Source organism: Cariama cristata, unplaced genomic scaffold, assembly GCF_000690535.1.
Source record: "Cariama cristata isolate BGI_N322 unplaced genomic scaffold, ASM69053v1 scaffold8271, whole genome shotgun sequence".
In the NCBI taxonomy this organism is placed as follows: domain Eukaryota; kingdom Metazoa; phylum Chordata; class Aves; order Cariamiformes; family Cariamidae; genus Cariama; species Cariama cristata.
In genome coordinates, this window is record NW_009599823.1 from 17,119 (window position 1) to 43,594 (window position 26,476).

A 26,476-nucleotide genomic window follows, 5' to 3' on the forward strand; every position below is an offset into this window, starting at 1 on the left:
CTTAAACTCTAGGGAGCACTGCAGTAGAGGCTGTAAACAGTGGCATATTCTCTTCCCCTTGCCTTGCTAATAAATAGCCCTGCAGACCACAACGTCCTCAGGCTACTGCTGCTGAGGAAGAAAGAGGTGCAGCCACTGCAGCTACCATGGACATGAATCACAGACAGCAGAACACAATGTAGTAACACAGGATTGGGATGACACCGCCTCTCCGAGAGCTGGTTACTCATCTGAGCAGCAGCTATTCCCTCTTCAAGTTGTTCTGCACCCAGATTACATTCTTGCTGCCTAACAAGCAACAGCCTATGCTCAAAGATAGAGAAGACCTTTCTTAAACAGAGCTTAAGGACATCATTAATGAAGCTTGGCTCTGACTGTAAACCGTGCTTCAGGTTAACAGAGGTGATAAAAGGAAGGACTGAACTCTGCCTCTGCCCATCTCAGTCAAGAGGGCATGGCTCAAAGAGTAGTAAAAGACTAGGTGGACTGGAGCTGAAGGAACCCCCAGGGGATAACCTTTCTCCTTCACAAGACCAGCGTACTCAGGAGCATCAGCTGTGCTAGTACATTGATCTATTTTTGCAAGCAGAAGCCCAAGTGTAGAGAAGTGACTGATTGATGCGGTGTTAACCAATGTATGGGGTGCAGAGAAGGGAGACTTTCCTCCTTGCATGAGCCAGGTTGGGCAGAAGAGCTAGCAAAATAACTCTGTGGGACTTCAAGTCTACCTTAGGGAGGAAGCCTGTGGACAAGTCTTTGCCTACATTAAAAATCAGGATAACAGATGCCCAAACCTACTTCGGCGTGCTACTCCTTGAGGGCAAGTTCACTGATATCTGATGGAAAGACCTTGTGCTGATCACAGATCACAAAAGCACCTCCATATGTGGAACAGGCCATGTGGCCAAGCCCACATGCACACAGAAAACCTCAAGGAGGCAAAGCTTCTAAATTCTGCTTTGCCTTCAGTGGCTTCTCAAATTTATATGGTAACTGAGCAATAATTCCAAATGCGTCTAGTTCGCTAATACCACTGCAAAATACCTGCCCTGATACTTCTCCAAAACTCCTAAAGGCATTAATGAAACTGATTCTAGATAGGCCTGAAGTTTGTGCGCCTCCTTCTTGCAAGATGCCCTGAAGCAAATATACAAAGATAAAAACAAGAACGTGCAGGAGAATGACGCCAGGACATGAACTATCAAGTGACTTTCTACCTGCCGTGGGCCTCATCTGTGATGGGGCCAGGCTGCTGCCCTGAGCTGTCTGCATCGCTCCCAACGTGGTCAACTCCTTTTGGGGTAACTAGATTTATCCCTTGGCACTTAAGGCAGAAGACCACTCCAGAACTTAATTTGAACACAAATGGGGTAATCAGGTTGAGTATCTCCTTGTAGTTGTAGTGGAAATACAATTAGAAATCTTGCATTTATCCATAGAGCTGCCCAAAAAGCATTTTCTGTTTGGCACACAACAGTAACCTGGGAAGACTCAGTCTTTCATCTTGTCAGCTTTCTTACTTCCATTAAACACACTAAACTGTTGCATGTATTAAGGCAGGCTAGAAAGACTGAACTATTGTACTTGCAGGTAAAAGGGAAAATTAGGAATGTAATATGGCCATGTTTTAATGCTATAGACTTGTTCTAAATTACATGAAATTCCCACCAGTTTTCAGGTGACCAGAACGTGACCTCTGATAGTACTGTATTATTCGTATTCATATGAGATACCTTTTGGCAAAAGGAAAGCAAAAACCAAGTGTTGACTAAAATTCTGAATAAAATGGTGTTTGGAACCAAGTGTTTTGTTTTCAGTATTGTCCCTTACAGTCCAAAGGCCGCTACAGACTGACAAGTTTTTATATGTTGTACCTTGAACTGAGCTTCTGGAGGTCCAGTGATGATAACCATTCTCAGCTTGGCATCTGGTCCTTCAGCAGGGGCAATCTGGAAAGGATAAACATAGCTTTTGGTAGCTGTCTTTCGAAAGAAGAGTTTAAAGCCACCTCCTCCCCATTTCAGTCTCACATTCTGTTCAAGAGTGAAAAATTATTCGTTGCAGCAGCAGCATTACACTTCAGTCATGACGGGTTTGTTATCTTTAAAGTGCATTAATTAACTATAATGAAATATGGAGAAATTGTCTAAACTGTAAGCAAATTTACTTCTGAAAATTAAAAGCATAACTAGTCATCCACATATGGCAAAATCCCACAAGCCATTTTCATGTGGCTATGAGTGATGCAAGACATGTAGCCTTCAGAAAGACAAGTACGGTTAACAGACTGAGATTCTCATCCCTACCCGTTAACTTAACCAGTCTTTCTAACAAGTTTTGCTCATTAGCAAAAGCTTGCATCCATCCCCCTGAGAACAGAAGATCACTTTACTCTTGTAACTAATCAGGTCCAAAACATTCCTCTATACCGGACAATGAGTTCACAGTTTCCGAGGGGTTTGTATCTACAGACAGACATTTGTGTGACCCAAATAAAAATTAAGCTCCACCAGAGCTGAGACAGAGATGCCTGTAGGGTCTTTAGCAGTTCATGTCACCACAAAAGTAAGATTTCTGTGGGTGTTGTTCTCAGACTCCAGTGGCATTAAATAGTTCAAACTAGCCTCTGACATTCTGGATGATTCTTTTGTTTATCACAACTGACATTTCCATTGTTGCATCTAGTATTACATAGCTGCTGTTGAATGGGCAATATATTAAACTCTACAGGATTTCATGTTAGCTGTTGGCATAGGGATGTTATTCATATTTAACAGCTGTAGTTTATTTCAGACAAATTACCAGTCACCATGCATCATTTTCACTAAAGAATTTTGCTAAGGAAAGTTTATATAATTATTCATATTGTACCCTAAGATGGAGAAGACATTACACACTCGTTATCTGGTTTGCATATTTATTTTTCATACAATTTCTGCATTCCAGTTGGCTGTATCTAGAAACACACGTTCATTTTACAGCAGTATGTTTATATGACATGATGTTGTGGTAAGGGCAAGCACAGACTAAATCCATTCGTTCTTTGAAACACAAGTATTTTAGGGGGCAAAATTTTGAGACACATTTGAAGGCAGCTGACTGAACAGAGCTCAGCCTGATAATTGCCATTCATGTAAAATGGGCATTGTAGTTTGCCTCTCAGTCACCCTCATGATTCCTTAGTGAACACCAGTGCCTTTATTGAAATTTTAGGAAAAATATTGTCCATCAAGCTTTGTTACATCTTATATGTGTTTAAATGTTCTGGGACATTTCTTGCTTTGCTTTTATCTTGGAACATCCTGTTCTCAGCAGCTGGAGTAAAACATGTCTGAGAGCTGTGAAAGAAACATGTACCAACTAACATTTCAACACCTGAAAGGACAACCTAACGTTGAAGTCTCTTAGTTTTGTCTGTCTGCTCTTGGAGGGAGAAGTTATAGACATACAAAGAGTACCCAAGTGTTGAATTTTTAACTTCTGAGAGAAATAGTTTTACATTCCTAACTGGAAAACAACCGGTCTGCCATATGTCAAGTCACAAGCTGACAACTTCATACACCTAAAACCCGTAATGCTCATTCCAACTCCCTCAGAGACAAGAAGGGCTACTCTGGGAATAATTTACAGTCAAGGAGATGCCAGTGGTTCCCAACAAGTCCCAGCACTGTAGTACAGGGTGGGCAGCAGACAGCCCAGAAATCTCTGCCTGGCTCCTTTGCTTAATAATTCTGTCTGCTGGAGCCCCACTCCCAGCCTGCATTACCAAGCAGTGACCCCCAGCACAAGGACACAACCAGAGCTCATCAACAGCCACGTGCACCTCTGAAGTGATGGGCTGGACACCTCAGCCTTATGCGGAACCCCTATGCATCTGCAGTTTATTTAATCTTACTTGGTGGCTAATGAGTTTCATCAGATCTACAAAGCTCAGCACAAGCACAAAGAAGGTACATGAGGATGTAAAACATTTTCATGTGTAACAGTCTGCAGCACAAATCACAAGCTGACAAAACAACTCAAAACAAGTTCAGAGTGTCATGCACAAAGGCTTTCTTCCTCCACAAGTACAACTACTACAGCTTGGCAAGTTAAAAGCTAGTCAGGCAGCACTCCCTCCAACTCTTAGCTAAAAGCAGATTCCTCAATGATTCACAGTTTATTATTTTGCTCAAAAGGTATGATAAAGGGCAGGTGGTCAACACGAGGGAAGTTCAGAAGTTTTGAATAAGTTAGTAGTAACTGTCATATTTAACACTCACACAGAAGCAAGTGTGCTGCTCCATATTGTTCTGTCAGATTACAGACGAAGTTGCATTTTTATTTTAATTGATAATCATACATGCAACTTCCCAATTTAGCAAGCATACGCTGTATCTGTACAGTTCTGTTAAAATTTAATCCTATTTCCACAAAAATCATCTTTAAGTTATTCCTACTGAAGGAAAAAAAGACCAGAGCTTTAGCAAACTTTTAACTGAATTTCAATTAATATAGATATGTTAAATGTGTCGGGTAGAGGGGTGCCAGCCAGTAGAGGAAGCCTGAGGCCACTGTTAGCCAGATGCGTGAGAAACATGGGAAACTCCCTTTCCATTAAACTGTCTTCCAAGGACCAACTCAAGAACTAGTTTGAACAGGTTCTTGGAGGTCCAGGTTGTTTCACATTTCTCTCTCCACCTAGCAGTACCTTGCATATACCACCTAATCTTTGTATACAAACTATGGGAATGGAGAGAGAAAGAGGAAATACATGTGATACATCACACCTCCATGCATGAAGAATTTGATAAAGAAAAGTCAACCCCTCTCACTTTCTTCTATTCAATTTTTTCCTGTAAAAAAGATGATTATTAGAGCTCACTAATGTAAACCATCTGGGTAGTATAACAACTATTTTATGTACTGCTCAATAAAGGATGGAATTGGGGCAGCATGCCAGTTGGTTGACTGGCCAGTAAATGGATCAGCATTCAGCAAACCACACACAAGACTCATTCATCAGGGTTCCCCAATAATTCTGCTCCATGCACTTAGAGGAGCACCTGTGCCAAGCCAAGCCCAGCCTCACTGGCTTCACCAAGCTCAACCCAGTATAGCCAGCTCCTGCCCCTCTGCCTCTGACCTTTGGCAGATCCCTGCCGTAGCACTCACTAAACAGGCCACATCTCCTGGGCAAAGAGAGAACTGAGAAGTAAACGTTTGCTTCATCTGCGCAGGAAAACATCAATCTAACAGCACATAAGGAAGCTACACTCTGTACTTTTTTCAACTCTTTTTTAAATTTAGGCCAAAACATTATCTTTACAGTACAGAATAGCAGAACTGGCTATTTACAAGAAAAAAGCTCAAGCATCTAGAGAAGATACTTGTTACAATAGCATTACTAGCAGAAACTCAAGGCCTTCTTACAACTGGTACTAACCTCTATGAACAGCCAAGGAGAATTTCACCAAATTGACTAAAATTCAAACGTAAGCTTCCATTAGGTCAACCTCTGCAAACCATCTTGGCTGTTGCTACATTGAGGTGGTCAATACACAAACAGCTGGATGTTAAAGCAGGGTGCTGGGGTAAACACGATGTTAAAGAACTGACTGACCCCAGGAGCTTGGAGCACACGGGTGATTTTAAAACACCAACACTTCAGTGTGGAGCCATCGGAGCTTGATAGCCCAGATCGATCCATCAGTCGATCCATGAACAGAGCAAAAGCAGCCACAGCAATAGGAGACTTCACCTGTGCTGCTGTTTTTAGAAGGAGAATTTACCTTACCAATTTTCACTTTACCAAAGCAAGAAGAAAGCCTTTAGCACTGCATCATTAAGACGTAAGCCTGTTTCTAAGAAATTGAGACCACCAAAGTAGTTTTCTTTGCAGCTTATATTTCACACCTCAGGAGACGTTTGAAAACATGCTTCTAATTATCTTGTCTCAAGGAAGATTAAAAGATGATTTATAAACAACTGTACTATTTATCACATCATATTCTAAGCACGGAGTGGGGGAGGACATTCACGAAAACACAGCTTGTGCGAACTTGCTGAAAGTGTCATGTAGAATAGACAGAAAGTTAGTCAGTGTAATAATACCTTAATAGATGCGCCTGCAAAACGAGAAAGTTGTTTGATGTGCTGTCCCTGCTTGCCAATAATAGCTCCAACTGCCAAGGCTGGGATGAACAGATGAACAGTCTCAGACTCGGGCTGTTGCTGTGGGGAAGAAGGAAATATGCAGTGAATGTTTCTGAACATTATGAATCAGACTGACAGGAAAACGGGTACGGAACAGGCATGCATGGAAATGAGGGGGAAATCTTATGGTGCCCTGTGATGTCTGAATATTAAAGGTCTGGCTTTTTCTGGGAATCACAAAATTCACAGAACATGAAAGAACAGTTTAAGCCAAAAGAGGATTCTTTCATCTTTTGTAAAACACTTGCAATTTTAATGCTGGGAGTTTTAAAACACGGTTGAGGTGTTGCTTCTTTGCGAGGCTTTCATTCTTACCTGGCGCTGTTTGGATTCTCTTCCACATGCAAGGCTCTGCAGATGAGGCTGCTACAAGCAGAGGGGCTACAGTCTTGAGCAAACTCTTTCTAGTTTTCCTAGTTATTTTTTTTAATTTTAGATTGTGCTGAGATCGGCACAAAAAGCCTCAGAGTTACATATATGCTACAATTTCCTTTGTGTGGGAGTGATCTGGAATGATAGCCAGCTTGAGAACTGCCAGCGATTCCTCCTGTGTAACATTAAGCAACAGTTGGAGCTTTGGCAGCAGGCCTCAAGCAGGCTGGTAAATTAAGCACCAGATTAGACGTTCTTAGAAGCGAGAGGACCCTAACATTGCATCCACTGCGTATCAGGCACCACTGCAGCTTCCTATTGCTTTCAAGCAGAAAGTTGTGCTGGAGAGCATAACATAACACTTGAGATCCTCTTTACGGGCTGCACAGCGATGATCAAACCGCAGGGTTACATACATCACAATAAGTCTTAACTACTTTACCAGCCTCAGAAGAGCTCGTCTCAGACTAACGGAGCACCGCTGAGTACCCACTACGTCACTGCGCCATTAATCCATCCACTTACGTCAGGGTTACTTCTCAAAGGCATTTCACACAAGCCTTTCTTTGAACTAGGAGGTATAAGACACATACACACCCCCTCCTTTTAAAGCATTTCTTTTCTATGTAGCCCCTCTTATGTGTTCTCAAAATTTGTTTTGCTCATCCTTAACAAGACAAAGCCAACAAGCCCTTTTCCTGCAGAGCTATTTGAAGACAATGCAGCCATCCTCATCCTGACTTTCTTGGTGCCCATCATGCAGACCAGCCTGAGCACATGGAACCGACGATGCTCATTTAGCTCTGCTCACTTATATATTTTGGTAGGGATACAGACCCATGTACAGAAGCTCACCCATGCAGCTTTTCCTGGGATATTTTCAGAAAAAGATTGCTATATGCAACACAAAGCAAAAAGCAGCTGCAATCCTGAAAAAAAGCTATCTCCACTTATTTTTATGTTTCTTCTTTCAAGGGGAAGAGAAGTGCCAGTGCATTAACTGTAAACAAATCAGAACAAAATGCTTGTTTCCAAGTTTTACCACTTATTTTTGGTAAACACAAGTCAACTGTAACCTCAGGGGAAACAAATTCCAGGCACAGCTCCATGTACCAGGTGAAGAAACCTCAAAATAGGATATTGAGAATAGAAACGCATTCTGCCAATCGCTTTAGGTGCTTGCAACAGTTGCACAATTTACCCTGTGTTCTCACACGTACAAGGCATCAGGATTCACAGTCCATTTATGCTGGTTTAAGCCCCCGTTTTCCCTGGACACAGGTTGCAGCCCTCCACACCCAGCCTCCCCACTGCCCTGTGTGCTTCGTGGCCAGCAGGACTGCAGATCCAGCTGAGTTTTAAGGCAGGGACTGGGTTCCCCGACCCAAATAACCAGAGAGCCGTACAAGCGGCAGTCCTGGAACAAAGGAAGAAGCAACAACAATTAGGTCAGGGCATGGGAAAAGGTGGGAGCATCCCTTTTAATCTGCCTACAGGTCAGTTTAAAATGATCTCAAAACTATGCCCTGAAACTATGTATTTGTAAGGAAAGGTACCGGTCACTTCAGTATGTGTGTTAAACTTTCTACAAGACTACTCATTTTCTCCTCCTATTATTACAAACATCCTGTGAGGATACTCGTAGTAAGTCTTTTTACATGTTCATTGTGAATCCAGCAACATCTCCAGTAATTTGGAAATGCTACTGTAGGTACTTTGTTGATCTCACCACTTTGGAGAACTGTTTCTAAATGCATACAAATTCATGAGGCATTTGGGTTTTTTTTCCGGTTTTGTTGCAAGGACCCATACTAACTGCGCTGGGTGTAGACAACCTCTCTTTCCAATGCAGGTACAGACAGCTTAACCACTCCTTGCTCGCCCATCTCCTTGACCCCTACACCTCCAACTGTCCACACATGCTCCAGCTCCTGCAGAAGTCCACTGCCAAGGTTTTCCCTCCCACATGCAACTCCAGCCGCCCTCTTCCACTAAACTTTGAGCTAATGCACACAAACTTTCCAGCTAATTCATACAACACTGCTACAAACTGAACATGTAACTTGACTTGGTTTTCAAGAATTTACCCAGCTTCTACCTACACCCACCTCCAGACACATTTCTCTGCCATAGAAACAAATCAAACTTCATTACTTTTGTTTGCAGATATCTCCTGCCTTCCCTCCATTGCCCATCTGCCTGCAGCACAGTTTTCCTTTCTTCCCAAAGCTTGATTTCAAGCCACTTTCTCGGCTAGATTAAATTCACCACTGAAATTCCTTTCTGCTGCCTCACCCTTAAACATGAAAGATGGGCAGCAAAGGCAATGAAAGACAGAAGACATACATGTGTCTTTCCAACTGTACAGTCAGCTCACTGTAGCACTCTCCCTCATCCCTCCTCATAATTTTGACTTGTTGATACATTTCAACTTCTTTTTTCATAAAGGACTTTCTTATTATTTTTGTGTGAGTGAGGTTCTTTAACATTAAACTTCCATTTTGGTGTAATAGTGGTATATATTTATTAAGGAACAGTGGAGGATCTGTCAATACTGAACTGTTTATACATTGTCGTTTTTCAAATTCTTGTCTGCAGAAGCACATTGGCACATACGTATAACCAAATTCATCTCCAGTATAACATCAAGCAGGATTTAGAGAAATTATGTCCATTTCCTTACCCACACTGATTTTTAACCACTCAAAAGAAACCATAGTTTGATTTGTTTTAAAGCATGAACATCAAAAACAGCAGCTCTTTCTTCTGGCAGAAATCAAGTCTAGCTAGGGCTTTTGACAGAGTATCATAACACCGAGTTCAATTTATTATCTATCCACCTCCTTACCCATAGTAATTTTTAAATCCATTTGTATTTACTGGAAAACCATCCTCCAAAAGAAACACATCAAAACGTAATGCAATGACTACAGCACCCATCAATCTTACAGATGCTTCTGGGGATCTTAGGATGGAAGAAAATCAACTATAATTTAATCTTCCCTATGCTATGCCACATAAGTCATAGAGCTTTCCAGGAACTTCTAGCATGAGTTATATCAGAAATAGATTCCTAGATCTTAAACATATGTTAGAAACACTAAATTTAGAGAACTAGTTTCCCATTGTGTGGAATCTGATCTTCAACATTCACTCCCTTAACAAGGCCAAGTTTGCTTAAACATATACTTAAAATTTAAAAGCTAAAATATATATGTGTATATATATCTCAGAGAATGTCTGTCTGTAATGACTCTAGAAATCATCCTGCAGTTCATCTTTTTTACTTTATAATTTTAAGGGCCTTAATGGTAGAGTTATAAACTTAAATACTTTTCAGTCTAAATGTTAAAGTAGCATGCATTCGTTACTGAAGTTTTAAAGTTCATTAAGTCATAGAGTTAGTCATTAACTAATTTTTGACAACAGTAAGTCTCCTGTATATGAAAAACTCTGTGCAATTTTCTCCTGTTCCCCATTCACTTTATTTTCCCCCCACATAAGAAAATAGTTTATTCAAGACCAGCCCAGTCCTGGGAACTGACAAAAATGTGAGGAGAAAAAAAAAAAAACACAACAAACTTTTAAGATAGTAACCTAGATTCTCCAAAACGTATGGTCCATATGTCCACTATCCATATGTCCTAATTCATGAGTAACTGCTTCAGAGGTCTGTGATGCACAGACCACCTCCTCTGCCCTAGTAATATTTGTGGGACGGGCTCAGGACCAGTCCACCCTAATGCTGAACAGGTCCAAACAGTATAAAAGCAAGCTACATACTCTTCTGGGCAGTGGGCAGGAGGCCTAAAAAGACCTGCAGAAACCAAGACTTCTTAGTTCTAAGAAACAGATTCTTAGAGAGCATGGTGACCAGAAACAATTAATTCAGTTCATAAACAGCTGATAATACTTGCTTTGTTTCTATAAAAATCAGTATGCTTTAGACACAACGCAGGCTTGATAAGGAATTTTTGTCTATATCCAGCACATTTAACTAATGAAAACAATTTTAAATGCTGGTTTTGTTCATTAATTGGATTCCAGTTTCCATCCAAATGTAGCCTGATGAAAATCAGAAGTTAAAAATTAATCAGGCAAATAAGAAAAGCACCATTCATCATTTTTTAACAGAAAATGGAAAAAATATATTAACCAAAGCAAATGGTAAACTGCATACTTGTTTAAATAGAAAGATATATTCACTATGATAGCAAAGGGTAGCTGTGGCAGTACAGACTACACTAAGGCTTTCAGAAAGGTATAGAAAGTACAGATGTAAAACTTAAGTCAACTTAAATCAGATTTCCTCCTTGCTCATTTAAATCATGGCTGAAAACAGTGATCTAACAGAGATGTAAATTAATCTACCCCATTGGATGAAGCTAAGCAACTGCTTCTGCACACCAGTAGCTCTAACATTTTAGACTAGTCCAACTCTTTTTCCTGTAGCAGCTTGAATACACCTCCCTCCATACCTGCTGCAAGTCCCTAAACACCCACCATCTGTCCCTAGCCCAACAGCCCATACCAACCATTTCTTTTTTTTTTAAAAAAAAAGACAGACTTTTTTTTTTTTTAAATTCCCACTACCTCCATCCAAGATCTAGCCTAATCTCTTCCTAAATTCTGTAACTCTTGGCTGCTTCCCCATTATGCTGGGCTTCCCTGGAGCCCCTGCACTGCAGGTACCATCAGGATGGTCCCCATCACTCCAACCGGACTCTGCAGCCCTACAGAAGATTTTCCCAGGAGAAAGACTTCTCTGCTACCTTCCCTACTGCATTATAGTTTACTCTTAGCAAACTGGCTTAGCTGAAGAGTCATTTCTTAGTTTCCAGAGCCTCAGCTGGGGTGAGGTTCTTCCCCACTCCTTGGGATATTGCCCCATGCCCTTCAGCACAAAGGCTACTGCTCCATACCAGAGCCAGAAGCTGAGGACTCCCAGCCAAGAAAATTTGCAGATTCACTCTTCTTTCCACAGCTTTTGCTTGCAGAGTTGCAAAGATCTGTAGAGCCCAACAGGCTGTCCTTGGGATAAGTTTTACTATAACACTTCTTCTGCCAAGGCCTGGTGCATCAGTCCTACAAACTGCCCAAAATCACACCCAAGGAAAGCTTTTCCCTTACCTGTTAGGTCATCAGAAGGAAAAGCATTCCTTCTCATCTCACACACACATAACAGCCAAAGCATGGCTAGGTAAGGGTGAAAACACAGAAAAATAAAGCTAAGTGTCCTGGTTTGGCTAAAACAGGGCTATTTTCTCCTTTCAGGAGTTTTTCTTTCAAGTCCCTTCTAAGTAACTGCACTTTCTGAAAGTACAGCTACATGTTTTTCAGACACTGTCTGCGTTTCAGGCCTGATAACGCTCGATGTTTATAGTTGCTACTGAAGTATCAGTAGGATTGGTATGCAGAATGGCCCGTGTTTATACTTATCCCCATGAGAACCAAGGCCACTGCTGGCCCCCCTTTGTTAAACAAGTAAAAAGTCGTAAAAGGGTCGCACCTGCGGAAGAGTGCAGACGGGACAGGTGACCAAAAACTGACCAACGAGGTATTCCATCCCATCCACATCATCCTCAGTATAAAGTTAAGGGATCACGAGGGTCTTTCTCTCTCTCTTATTTCATGGCCGGCATCCCTGTGGGACCCTGCTCGCTCTCTTGCCTCCGACCCCGATCCGTGCATTCCTGAATTCAGTTCCTGTCGGCTGCGCAGTCCCGTCTTGGACGTCCGGGTGCCCGCCCTGCGGTGGCAGCGGCCGAGCCTCTGGGGGCTGCAGCCTGCAATCCCCCACCCTCATTGGGACACTCAGGATCGGTTTTGTATACTTTTCCTTATTTCCACTGTTAGTACTACTAGTATTAATACCTTATACTATTTTTTTTCCCCATCATTACTGTATTATTAAAGTAGTTTTAATTTCCAACCCATAAGTCTCTCTCCCTTTCCTCCGTCCTTTCCCCTCCCGGGGCGAGGGAGGTGGTTAACAGAGAGCGTCTGCCGTCTGTTTTAAGAGCCGGCCTTAAACAGTGACACTAAGATACTTCAGATAGATGGTGGTAGGTAAAGAAGTAGGTCCTAAACCACCAGAGCTGGGGGAATGGACATTGTGTTTAGGGAATGGTATTTAAAAAAACAAACCAAACCACAAAAACCACACACAAAAACAAAACCACAAAAAACCAAAACACCGGGAAAAGAAAAAGTTTTGCCTCTTCGGTTCTTCCCCAAGACGAACCCCCCTCTCTTGCTTTGCGCTGTCACCGAGTCCATGGCTCCCTCAGTCAGTCTGAGTGTGTCATCTCACCCATTGCAGGGCTAGTAAGGGGACACATTTATTATTTATGTCCCTTTGTGGTAACCTGAGCATTAATCTCAGTCTTTTTCTGCAAGCCTGTCAACAGTACAAATTTTTTTCCAGTTGTGTTTTTAAGTGTCTCCATAGACCTCTTGCTCCATCAAATGTATGTGGATGGTAAATCTATGGCAACATTTGGGATAAGGTTGTAAATCTTTAAAAATATTGTACCCACTGAAGTGAATAGGATTTTGTGCCAAACATCAATGGGAGCTATATCAGATCTTTGCTGGTTTCTAAACCCATTCTACAGCTCCAGTACATGTTTTCATTTACTCTAAATGTGTTGCAAATGTCTCATCCTAAGGTAATTCATTTATTTTGAGTCACAAAGTCATGTTATCCATTTCTAACCAGCATCAGGTTTTTTTTAGCTGTGAGGGAAAGAATTAAAAACTATTTTAAGACTGCATGGAACAGTCTCAGCCAATGTCTGGCTGCTATCTACCCTAGTGGGTTATTGGTGGGTTTTTTTGGTTTTAAGTAGTAAACAAATCCACTTTGTAAAGTAAAAAAAAAAAACCACCAGCAGATGACTGCATTAAAAAGTTCTCTTTTGCCATTCTCTTCCTTCCCAATTGCCATGATCACCATCACCAAGATAGATTTACAGATGACTCACTTGGTCTTCAGAATACCCTCAGCTTTGTCAGGAAGTGAGGTATCGTTTTATTCAAACTCTCTACCAGACTCAAAGCCAAAATTTAAACCATGTTTTTGCAATGGACTGTGAAGAATTATCCTGGCCTACAGCTATACTAAGTGCTCTTATTTATTTAGTAATAAAAGCTTGCAGCAAGGGGAAACCAACATTAAAGCCAAGTATCGTTGAAGACATTCCAGTAGGATTCAATGCATTAATAAAAATTAAGCTTTTGACACTGGTGAAAGAAATCCTAGCGTATTCATTTTCCAGTACTAACGCTAAAAGTTTAAGCCTTTGTTGGAAACAAGACACTCATTAAGGAAAACTTACTTAAAGTCTTGGTAGATAGGTCTAATGTGATCCACGGTTTTACAACATCCTTGCAAATACCTCTTGGGTCATCATCTTTTACATCAGCTAAAGTGGTGCTGCCAGCATAGGTTAAGAAACTGAAGCCTGAGCTCCCCCGACTCTGAGCTTTTTGGCTTTGTTTAGAACAGATTTAAGCCCGTGCAGTGAGTCTAAAACTTTCTGCCATATTCACTACCTGAAAAGCCAGGACTACACTCAGAAGGTAACAGAGAGTTCCTCACTGCTGAATTCAGTCGGTCAAGAGCTAGCAAAACATAATTTAGAAGAAGCAATCTGTATTTTTAACTTCACTCCGGACACCCTGAAGCATCACCCATTTTCCCCATCCACAAACTGTACTGCCACTATCCACCCAGAGTTTCATCTTCACGTGAACCCCAGATTGATGGGAGAGGCAGGAGTGGTGGGAAGGATTTCCAAGTATAACAAGGAACTCCCCCCCAGCAGCTTCAACATCACGCTTGCAGCAACCTTCTCCTAGTGTGGCCAGGATCTCATCACATCACCTCCCACCACTGTTCAGGTCTCTGGGCTGGCAACCTGCTGTGTTCAGAGCAGAGCTGGCTCCCCCTTACCCTGCAAGCATTACTGCTGCATCATGTAAGAAACAGCCATGTCACTAGATGGACCACAAGCATGACCCTTTCTGAGGCAATCAGCCCATAGCAAGGCCATGCAGCTCTCCTTCTCCCCTATCATCAGTCCTGGACACCCAGAAAGTATGCCGTGAGGGTGAGACACCTCTGTCCAGCTAGCTGAGCTGGTCCTCTCCTCTTGGTTGAAAACCTAAGCAATAACCCCATCTGCATTTCCAATTTGAGGACTACTGCATTTCAACACTTGAAACTCTAACACAGCTGGTTATTACACAATGCTCACTTAGTAGTACTCCACTTCTTGGCTCTCAACTTTAGGACTTTTCATCACCATCGTCTTCTACCTGGCAAGCCATGGGGATCTCCTCAAACTACTAGAAGTCACTAACAGGACCGCACCTATCACAAGTGTTTCCAACATGAAAACCTAGCCAGGAACAAGGGGGTAGAAATCACAGAAGCAGAGAAGGAACATTTTCTGGCAGGCTGGTTATAAGGCATTTCACAAGCAGGAACAGGTCTGACATATTTCTGAACATGGCATGAACTTTTTGGTTTTGCAAAATCTGATTGGCCACAATGCCAAAAAAAGCAATCTGCCACCTTTTATTCTGAATAGACAGCCAGAAGCAGAAATCAACATAAGGAACAGATTGTGAAACTACGTAAGCGGGAATTTTGCTGGTCATTCACAAGCAGCAAACATAGGTATTTGGTGTTGCAACACTGCACAACCACCAAAACAAAAGTGCTTATGTATAGAAACACTTCCACTTCAAAAATCGTGGCTGTGACACCAGCCACATGGGTACTCAGACTCCTAGAAGTAGCCCACGAAATCTGTGGCTTTGAAAGTTAGAAGTACTCATCAGCTCTGGTTTACAAAGACACTGTTCTCAGATTCCCTGGCAGCTGCAAGAAAAACAAGCTGTGAAAACAAAGAAAGGTCACTTATTTTTCCATCATGTGAAGAAACAAACCAGAGATGGAGCCAGCTACACCAGAATGAGGACTTGACCTATTTTTGTTTCTGGCCTGAAGGAGTTCAGCACACTCTACTAACAAAATATTACTTGGCACCTTAAGGAATTCAACTTCCCATTTAGTATAACTTTCAGAAGATGCTGAGCCTGGTACTTAAAGCTTGGGAACCTGAGATGTTCAAGGCAACACCAATTAAATCATCTTCCCATGACAAGAATCTGGGGATCAGGGGACCAACACAAATTCTTATCTCTCATCCCAACTACAAATAACACTAGAAGTATTCAAACCTGCAGTGAGGAAGAAGCCATTTTTATTTTAACAAGTGTGCATTACCAGTTAGCGAGTGATGCTGTTTGCATTATGACAAGCTCAGAACTGTAAAAAGAGCTATTAAGAATAACTGGAGGCTTCAACACCTCAGAAAAAATACCAACTGTCAGCTTGCCAGATCTTTGTACATCATACGGTGCCAACTGCATTTTTGCTTCCCTCACTGAGGGCCAGTCCATCTCCAGAGGCAAAATAGTTTCTGATTACTCCGGACACGGGTCCCTGCCAGCACAGCATGGTAGGAGCAGGAGACTTGGAGGCAGTGGGAGGACCAACCATTTTCTCTGCAGGGCAGAACAGTCCCACAATGTTACTGAGAAAATGCATCATTAATGAATTTAAGAAACTAAGCAGCAGGAAAGGTGTATTCAAGGCACTGAGTTTAGTCTTCAAAAGAGGTCTAATTAGCTGGTAGTGTTGTTTTTTTTTTTCAGACAACGCTGTTGTCCTGTAGTGCCCTCCTCAAGATTGCGTGTGCAGCACACGTATGGTTTTCATTTCACTGATATAAAACCATTTTGTAAAAACACTGGCAAATCCTTCTTTACTCCCCAAAACCACATCCTCTTTTGGCTGTAGGACAGCTCCTCACAAAATCATCTACTGCTTAACAAGCTAGCCAAATTAGGGCAAAGGCACTTACGACTACACACATTATAGATGTACATACATTACTACCCCTGGGTAGTTTAGACGTTAACAGTTGCACAAGCTAATCCTATCAAACCCAGACATCCAAAGGAGCCCAACTCCACCAAGTAAGAGTCAAAGTACCTGGAAACATAGGACAGTTTTTCCTCTTCCTTGTCTCTCATCTATGCTCAGGGCATCAAATGAAGGCCCTCAATGAAGCAATTTTTCATTTTAAATTACTTTTCTTTCCTGCCAAAAGCACAATACAGTTATTTCTCCTCTTACATCTATGCGATATAGAAGATCTCTTCTTTACTATCATTATTTAAGAAAATCACTGGAGAATAAAGAAGGAATCTCTCTCTTGACCACAACATCTTCTAAGGAGAAAGTTTTCCATTGGCATGTTCCTTACCTGCAACAAAAAGCTTCAAGAGATGGCAAAAAGAATAAAGGAGAGCAACCTATCAGCCTAGCTGTACAAGACTTTTTTTGTCATCAGAAAAAAGGTGTTTTTTCTTGGTTTTGTTTACTGTAAGAAACTTCCCCCCCCCCCCATTCCTAGAAGCGTCTATGCATATCACATAATCAGAAAATCAACTGTGAGGCTAAAGAAAAAGGTTAGAAAGAGAGCTTTTTGAGGGTAGAGTTTCAAGAAGCTACAACGGGTGTGCAAAAAGACCAGTAGAGAAAGCAGTCCTACTGCGAGCGGAGGAGCGTCTCTTCACCTTAGCCCACTTTCACACAGCAGAAGTTCCGCTGTCTCTTACAGGGCCTTACAGATGCAGGAGAGGAGCTGGCATGAACTCCTCTTGAGGAGGAAAGCTGTCTACTTCTTACCTTCCTATATGTTTGGGTACATCTGCCATGTGACAGACAGCGAATCAGTTCTACAAGGCATTCAAGGGCAGGATGAGCTCTCCACAGGTTAGCCCTCCTTCCCCCGTACCCTTGAGATGCCAAATTTCAGACTTGAAGGCTACAAAAGTACTGCAGTCAGGTGTACAATGAAACACGCAAAGTTTCAATTATAAAAGGAAGGGTGCAACCCACTTAACCCCAGTAGATAGGTCAGGTGTATTTAATTGCATGACTGTTCACAGTTGAACTTTAAGACAAGGATTTCTTGTTTGTTTGGAGCTTTAAAAATCTTCAGTGTTGCATGAGAACAAACTTCTATTCTTGAGAGTCAAATATGTGCATATTCTCCCCAAAGTTCAGAAGGCAGAAGCAACAACTTCATCAAAACAGCTTTGAGCAGTACGCCACTACACCTGAAGAGTTTGGCTGGGATACTTTCTAAAACGTTTTTTGTGGGAACATATCTTCTGGAAAACATAAGCATGGGGCATATTCACTTTTGCAGAATCTTACTCTCCTCCTCATACAAATCCCAATTCTTTGTGCAGGTGCTCAGGTCACAGCATTCATTACGCATGACAGTGGGCAGACTAATGAAAGTATTTGCAGTTGTGTCAGAACTACTAAACACACAAGCATTTAAGTGCAGAGTTAAGGAGAAATATTTAAAGGTAAACAGAAGGTGATGGTTCTCCAGGTCCAAAAGCAGCAGGACGAGACATCAGCTACAAATAGGCACAAAAAGGCTAACAGTCCTTTGTATGGTTACACAAGGGCACACATTCATCAAAAAACCCATTAGTTTTACCATATCACCAGAATCATAAGAGTAAAATCATGCCTATTTGACAGTTAAAAAGAATGTTTAACTCTTAATATTCTTACCTGAAACTTAATCTTAAGTCCTACTTTTTCCTCAAACCTTAAAACATTTCAGTGATTCCCATCTGTTCCGATTTACTTGTCTTTTAGGAGGGCAGAGAAAAGTATACAGATCTTGGATTTTTGCAAAAAAAGACAGGAAAATTCAGGAATTGAAACATGGTCTGCAATTCCATTGCACCCCTTTTGAGTGACTGCAGAAAATGAGTGCTTTAAACAGGCAAACAGAGCTTGGACTTTGCAAAGGAGTTATACAGTTGCACTATCAAGAATTGTTGCTAGTGATAGGTAGCTATAAAAAAAAAAGGAATGGTTAGCCTGTACTAGATGTGGTGCTCAGTCACTCTTAGCCACATGCAGCGGACATCTGCGTGCACATGTGTTTGTATCTGGAGAGAGATACCAAGGACAGCCAGTGCCTTGCTGTGTGGACTCTGCCGCCAGGACAAAGGGTAAAGCAACAACCAGGTTCTTAAGGAGACAGAAACCGCATCTCATTTGGTTAAATTAGATGAGGCTCTATGCAGTAAGTCATTGGTGTTATACACCAGTGTGAACCGTCGTGGAGTTGGACCATAGAGAATGAAGTACCTCAGTCACGTGGAAGTTGTTTTCCGGAATGTGACTCAGTCCAAGGAGCTAAATGCAAACCAGTGTTTGATAACATCACCATCTCCTAAGCTGGTGACGCTGACTATTCCTGAAGCAGCTGGAGTACTGTGTTTATACTCTTGTCAAATACGCCTTAAAGTTTTGCATGAAGAGGGAGAGGAAGAAGCATCATGTAGCTCATGTTAACACAGCTAAACCTATCTAATTACTCAGTCCCAAGCTCCTGAATACTCAGTTTTAGGAGTACTTGGCTACAACTGTATATATGGGTGGCACTTTAAGCTCTGGCAATGTAACAAAATCCTAGATCTGTTTACTATGAGATTTTTCTCTTTCCACCCGTATAAAAAAGCAGCATCAGGAATGTGACAGACACTTGTTTCAATAGTTAAGATGACACCTCAGTTTCTTTGGGAACAAGTCCTACACAAGGTCGCAGCAACACCTTGTCCCTAGAAAATAGTACATATGAAGAATCAGCTCTGTATGGAAACTTCTGCAAATGCCCAAAGCTCACCCACCTACCTCTTCTGACCCAAGGGAGAGCCACTTGTGAGTCCATCCCCACAAGGTGAAGAATGGATCCATATGAAGATACTCAAACAAAAGCTTCATAGAATAATTTAGGTTGGAAAGGACCTTTAAGATCATAGAGTCCAACCGTAAACCTAGCACGACCAAGCCCACCACTAAACCGTGCCCCTGAGCACCAAGTGTACACATCTTTTAAATACTTCCAGGGATGGTGACTTAACCACTTCCCTGGGCAGCCTCTTCCAGTGCATGACAACCCTTCTGATGAAGAAATTTTTCCTAATATCCAATCTAAACCTCCCCTGGTGCAACTCGAGGCCATTTCCTCGTGTCCATAACCCTCAGGGCACATCATTGCAGGGTCCCAAGACTCACTATTTGGTTTGTAAGCACACATTCACAAAAGGACCTCAATGACATTAGATGCCAAAAGGCCCCTGAATATGGTGTAGCTGAAATTACTGAGGAACACACCTTTGCTCAGTCAAACAGGAGACAGAAGAGCCACCCATGTCCAGCCCTGAGCACAAGGCAAAATTTGCACTGACAAAAATAAGCAAGACAGCAGCAGGATACGCTTCTTATAGCCTGATGCCAGCAGTTTTCAGAAAGGATTTTCAGCTGCCTGAAAGGGATATCCCTCAACGCCAGATAACCAGTGCTCCCAAGCATACAAGGACATCCACTCAGAACAAGATAATGGGACTTGGGTTGCCCAAACACTTTTGCCTAAACAAGGAACTTGGTAAGGAATAGCTCCTAGGTAAATGGACATAAAGTCTCCCTGTGATTTCTTCATTAATGCTGCTTCTAAGACCTTCTTTTCCTGAAGCCTCTTTTATTCACACAGATTTTTATTTTCTTTTTAAAATCCCTTATGAGCTCTCCTAGATCCTCCTCTGCGGTTACCTTTAGCTGTTCAAATCGTTTCCATTTCTTCTTCAAAATATACCCAGTCATTTTCTTTTGCTCTTTTTACATCTACATGCCCCAATACCTTATTTAATCACTATCTTAAAAATTGTTCTACTAGAGGAAAAAAAACAAAACAGAGGACTAAAATTCAGAAATTGCAAAAACTAACTTCATACACAAACAGGATATAAAAGTCTTTGTGCAATAAAGTAAAAAAAAAGAACAAAAAAACAAAAAAACCAAAAACAAAAACCAAAAAGGAAACTGTTTTCTGGAAAACCGCATCCATTAAGAGATAAACTCATACTTTTCCTTGTCTTCTCCTCTCCCCAGAGAAGGACCGCTACTCCAAGTAATCTGGGGGGCTGACTTGCCTGAAGCCTGCAGAACCACCTGCTCTTTTCCAGGTAAGGTCACATGTAAGTAAGAAAAGGTGAGATAGTTTCAATTGTTCATGCGTTTGTTTCAGAAGGCCTTAGTATCAGGTTCAGGGTCTGTCTTGGTACCACCACAGCCTCCACAAAAGCCAGAGTTTATCCTCTGAATCTGTGAGTTTATCCCTTCTTTTTGCATGTTGGCTTGTCATACATCTATACTGTCTGGAACAAGAGCTTATTCAGAGGACTGAGCAAATGGCATGAACAGGATCAAGGGAGAGTTCAGACAGTGTGGTCCTTCCAGCTGCCAAGTTTCTACACTTTTACACAGTGACACTTGTTTCTTGTTGCCTTTTTCCAGATGTTGCCACTATCCTATTTCCAGAAACCTGGAAACTGCCAGAGATGCTAGCAGGACAAAAAAGTGCATTGAGGGTGGATAAAGGTGCACTAGCAACAGAGGGACTGACAGGAATAAGATTGAAATCACCAAATTCAGCACTGTTTAAGGGCATATTTAAAGCAAAAAAGAACCACAACAAAAGGAAAAAGTGGGAAAGAAATTAAAATAAACCAAGTGAGGAACAGAACTGTAGGCTTACAGTATGGATCTCAAGAATAGCAAAGTAGCTTGCAAGTCTGGAGTAAAAAGAAGGAAAAAGCTACACTTTTCATTACCACTAAAGTAGAGAAAGTTATATACTGTTAACCAATCACCTCTAGTTTCTCTCAAAAGAAAAAATAAATTGAGGCAATTCATTAGCACAGATGGCATTTTATACAATAAAATGAAGCAGAAACCTGTATTTTTTAGTTTAGTCTGCCATCTAATTGGAGTGCAGAGGGACTGGGCCAAGGAGGGAAGAGAATGTGTCATAAAGGCACTGCTATTAGCAGTAAAATAGCCAAGTATAAACACATTTCTGTTGTAGTTTTCACTGAAGCAGTTTTTCCTGATAAAGCCACTATTATACCCGATATAGTTTATAATACATTCGTAACACCCAAGTTGTTCGTTCCCACAAACAACGCTACGAGTGTGGAATATTTCTTGTTCCTTGTAGTGATGTTTTCTTGGTTTTTTCCTCTGGGAAAGATATTTAGGCAACAACTACCATTTAGTGCAATATGTATCGACCCACTTGAGTTATTTGATAAAGTTCAGTGTGCTGTGGCACACTTTCACTTTTCTAGGTGGTGACGAGGCTCAGCCGTAGCCCTCTAGGTGTCACTGTTGAGCGAAGAAGAGGGCAGAGCCAGCCGTGCCAGGGTTTGTAAAGCTCTGTCATCCACTTGTTAGAGTTCGTTTTGAAAACTCATCTTCCATTGAGTGGCTAACAACTGTCACCACCACAAACAGAGATGAGCGATGAAAAAAAAAAATTTAAAAAAAAATCACCTTCTCTGTGTAGTGAGATTGTCTTTTCTTGAATACCATAGCACCATCTCTTTCCAGAAAGACTCTGGAGCTTTCTGATACAGCAAATTATCTTCTGCTCCAAAGCAAAAGACCTCATTTATGGTTACTAATCAGCACCGGATTTGAATAAGATTCTATTGAACTTTTTCACATATTCCTTAGAGAGCAATTTGGCCAGTAAGTCACAGCTTTCTGAAGATGAATCCATGTAATTTAAATCCTATATATTTAGCAATACTGCATTTCAACAGGACTTGTACATTTATAAAACTACTACGTTCAAACAAACATTCTGGCTACATATAGATCCCCGCTTTATGACAAGAGATTTTTTTTTCCCTTCCATATCAATAGAAGTACAATTGCAGACTAGCATTATTAATTGCAAATTCCAGCAATTTTTAAATTCCATTGTATATGAGATTTCTTTCTGTAATTATTCAAGTTCTCTAAAAACAGGATCTAACACTTTTCTAAGAAACACCGTTTTCTGGTTTCACTGAGCATTTAATTTAAAAGCTTGCTCCCAAGTACAGCCACATGAAATATTTTCAGTGTGCAAGCAGGAAGACAGACAACATTTAGAAAACTGACAGAACACACCTACTAAAACATCGTTCCCAGGTCTTCGAGGCAATTTGGCAAAAATACAGCAAACTGACAAGTTCTGAACAACAGCATTGTACAGATTAGTATCACCATCCACTAACCATCCGAAATCAGAGACTCCCCTTACCCCAAATGGTGGGTACGAAGCAGCAGCAGCAGCGGAGGCAACACTCACTGCGGGAGGTGGTATTCCTGAAGAAGAAGGTGGGAACAGACCCAAGGCATTCAGATTTAATCCAGGAATTAAATGTGCTTGAAGCTGCAATGGTAGAAGAGTTATTTAAGATTTACAATCCTAGTTATTTAACCAAAAATCCTAGTTGGCATAGGCTATTAACCTTTCGAGAAGTCAGTACGTTATTTAAAAAAAAATTTTCATCTCCATTACCCCAAGGACTCTGCTTCAAACCTATTTCCCAGACATACACACAGACTAATAACAAGTAGGAAAGGCAGCTGGGAATCACTTCCTACAACTTGATCAGTGAAACATATGACAAACTTCATTGCAAGAAATTCAGGCAATAGTACAATTTACTTTCAGAGTGAACAAAATTATCAGAGAAATAGTATAATAATTTTGGCTTTACACTAAAGACAGCCCTGTAGACAGTCCATGCACAAGCCCTGACTTGTCATACACTGGGGGTATACACCACACTATAACCCCATCATGCCTCCTGTATCCCTTCCCTCTCATGACTTGCAAAAGATGAAGATACCCTCAGCGTTTACTGGGAAAACATCAACCATAAAGTTGCATGTCCCTTACTTGACCACACCTGAGAAAAGTGGCAGCATCATGTGGTAGGAAGCATTTGTTATCTGTGATACAAAACTCGTCAGTACCCTTTTTCACTTTTCCAGGTTATTGCCCAGTAACATGACTATGCTTTAGAAATACCACAGCTAGAGACAAACACCACCTCAGACCATCAAGATAAGCCAATCATGAGACACTAAAAAAAAAAACAAACCCAAAAAACCAACCAAACAAAAAAAACCCCAAAAAAAACAAAAAAACAAAAACACCCCAAGAACTTCACCAACTAAAAACTACCCTAAGAATCACTACAAACTAAACCTGAAATCCATCCAGTAACAGAGGTAGTTTTCTGCTTACCACACCTTTGCCAAACAGCAGAGCAGCCTCAAGCTCACCCCGTGTTTCTGCTTGCTATATGAAGCAAAAATATATCACTATAAAATACTTTATTGTGTCCTCACATGTAGTTTGTGTCCTGCAATTTTCTTATATGGGAAGGAAGGGAAAAGCAGGGAGAATATTCTCTCCAGACAGTAGGAAAACCACGAAGAACAGCCATTTCTAGAAAATTAGACTACTGTAAACCAAAAAATATATCTAATCTGATTCTAGACCACAAGATTTGGATACATACACAAAAAGCTTTTTATAGCTTATAAAAAATCTCAATGGTTTCTCAATATGCATTAGTAATACTTTGGCGAAGCAACGAGGTGTGTTGTTTTTATTATATAATCACCAATCATCTTTGAATAACTAAATACCTCTATCACCTATTTCAAGAAAAACCTTAATAAAGCCTTCTTAAATAGTTGAAAGCAGGAGAGATCCTTCTTCCATATGTTGTTATGCTTTTAACATGAAGAGACTGGGAATCACTGCTTTAAGAAACATACAAACTAGAGTACATAAACTACCACAGTACATAAACACACCTTTCTTTAGGTTTTTGCAACAAGGAAATAGTGAAATGCTCATTCGTTTCCTCAATCTAAATCAATTTCTCAGTTCCCCTACTCAAAACAAACCAGAAAAAGCCTTCATTAAAGTAGCATACATACATAAATAAATAATAAAAACAACTTGCCCAAGCCCCACAAATTTATGCAAGAGGCAACAGAAGGAGATTGCAACAGGGAAATCCCGATCTGATATTAGGAAAGAAATTTTCACCATGAGAGCAGTGAGACAGCACACAGGCTGCCCAGGGAGGCTGTGGACTTTCTACCCATGGAGATGTTCAAGAGGGGAGAAGTCCCTGCACAATCTCACTTAACTTTGAAGCGGGCCCTATAATTGAGCAACCCCCCTCCAGAGGTCCCTCACACCTAAATCTTTCCGTGGTTCTAGTTCCAGGAAGGGCCCATGCCACAAGGCAACTCACATTCATAGCAGCAATATCATTTTCATAGGACTCCCTGATTTTCTTCATAATTTCTTCCTCAGCCTTGGCACAAGTTTCAATACTGCCTTTAACTGTAATGGTCCTTTCCGGGTTATAGAGTGTCAAGTCCTGCAACCTGCAAATGAAACAGAAGCACAGTTTAATTAGCAAACAGCAGACGGTAATCCAGGTTTATCATTCGAGTGCGATGACAACTGAGCGTGTCGAGTTTGCCCTCCAAAGAACGTAGTATCAATTCATAACAGGGCTCAAACACAGTTCTTGGAGAATCTGGAGAAACTCTGTCCTCACAGCAAACGCAACAAAAACCACCGCAGCGAGGTTTGGCACCAGATGCTTGAGATGTGCTTAGGTGCAACGCAAGATGGAAACCATCACGCTCTGTAGGAACACGAGCCGCAGAGCAGTGCAGCACCGTTCAGCTTCGCACTCCACACCAGCCCTACCAACAGAGAGAGGGCTTCAGATATTTCAGATGTACCAGGAGCACAGACCATAAGAAACTTTCTTTCCTTGAGAACAATCGTGGATTCCTTAAGGAAGGAGGGGGAAAAAAGCCCAACCCTCAGTGAAACTAGAGGAGAGCCTCCAAATCCTCGTAACAGGAAAACCAAAAGCTGTGTGCAAGTCAACATTTGCTGCGAAACAGTAGTAACTCCTCAGGGAAAACAAAAGGGTTACAGCGTTAAACTAGTGCTTTGTTAGGTAACAAATGCTGACCTACTATGGTAAAATGGAGGAAACCGACTGGGAAGCCATGGCATATCCATGTACTGAGAAAGGGTGAATTGAAGGGGTGAAGACACAAAAAAAAAAAAAAAAAAAAAAAGGTCAGAGCAGGATGCAGGAGGGGTGAGGAAGCCGATGGCAGGAAGGAGAGAGGAAGAAGCATGCAAGGCTTGCTTTCTTGCACAGCAGGCAGCATGGCAACCTGCGCATCTCAGGTAAGCAGCAGCAAGCACGAAATGCATCCACAAAGCAATCCTTATGTTTCCAGTGTGCGAGCACTGCGTTACTGCCTCAGGAAGGAAAGTGGTGGAAAACACCCCAAAGAAGAGAGGAAACACTTTCCCAAACCAGCTGCCTTACTTTAACTTTATGGACAAGCTTACCAAAAAGCCTAAATGAAGAGATCAGGAGAAAGACTAATTAGACAAAGCAGAATCAATGGGCATATATGCTCTCTTTTATGTACCGATTAAACCAGGCAACTTCATGGGGCTATTTCAGGCATAGCATGACAAGTACAATCTTGAGGCCAAGATTTTAATGCAAATAAACCATTAACTTGCTAAATTAAAAAACAGTCTGTGAGTGTTTACAGACGATGTGTTATTTGTGTCATCATCAATAAAGACAAGGTGGTTTCACAGAATGAAGATCATTATCCCATTTACCCCCTACTTTTTTTTTTTTCCTTTAAGAAACAGCATTAACAGTCTGTGTAGTGTTTGCAAACCAAATGTTTATGCCAACACATTTAAGAGCGTTTGCTGGCCTTACAAAACCTATTCTTGAAACACACTTATTTGGGTGCTTTTTCTCCAATTAATTCACTTCTCTTCCTCAGACTAATGCCATAAACATTTACATACCTTCA

At 41.3% G+C, this 26,476-nt stretch overlaps 1 protein-coding gene across 1 annotated transcript in view; it reads right to left on the reverse strand.

The window, feature by feature from the left end:
- The window catches only part of IGF2BP3 (insulin-like growth factor 2 mRNA binding protein 3), a 93,727-nt gene that overhangs the window by 6,877 nt on the left and 60,374 nt on the right, over positions 1 to 26,476 (reverse strand). Inside the window, exons 7-10 of the mRNA XM_009709810.1 lie at positions 24,856 to 24,991; positions 22,833 to 22,964; positions 6,094 to 6,213; positions 1,875 to 1,949 (exon numbers count right to left, since the gene is read on the reverse strand). Of these exons, the coding sequence (XP_009708112.1) occupies positions 1,875 to 1,949; positions 6,094 to 6,213; positions 22,833 to 22,964; positions 24,856 to 24,991 (463 nt within the window). The remainder of the gene's footprint in view (positions 1 to 1,874; positions 1,950 to 6,093; positions 6,214 to 22,832; positions 22,965 to 24,855; positions 24,992 to 26,476) is intronic.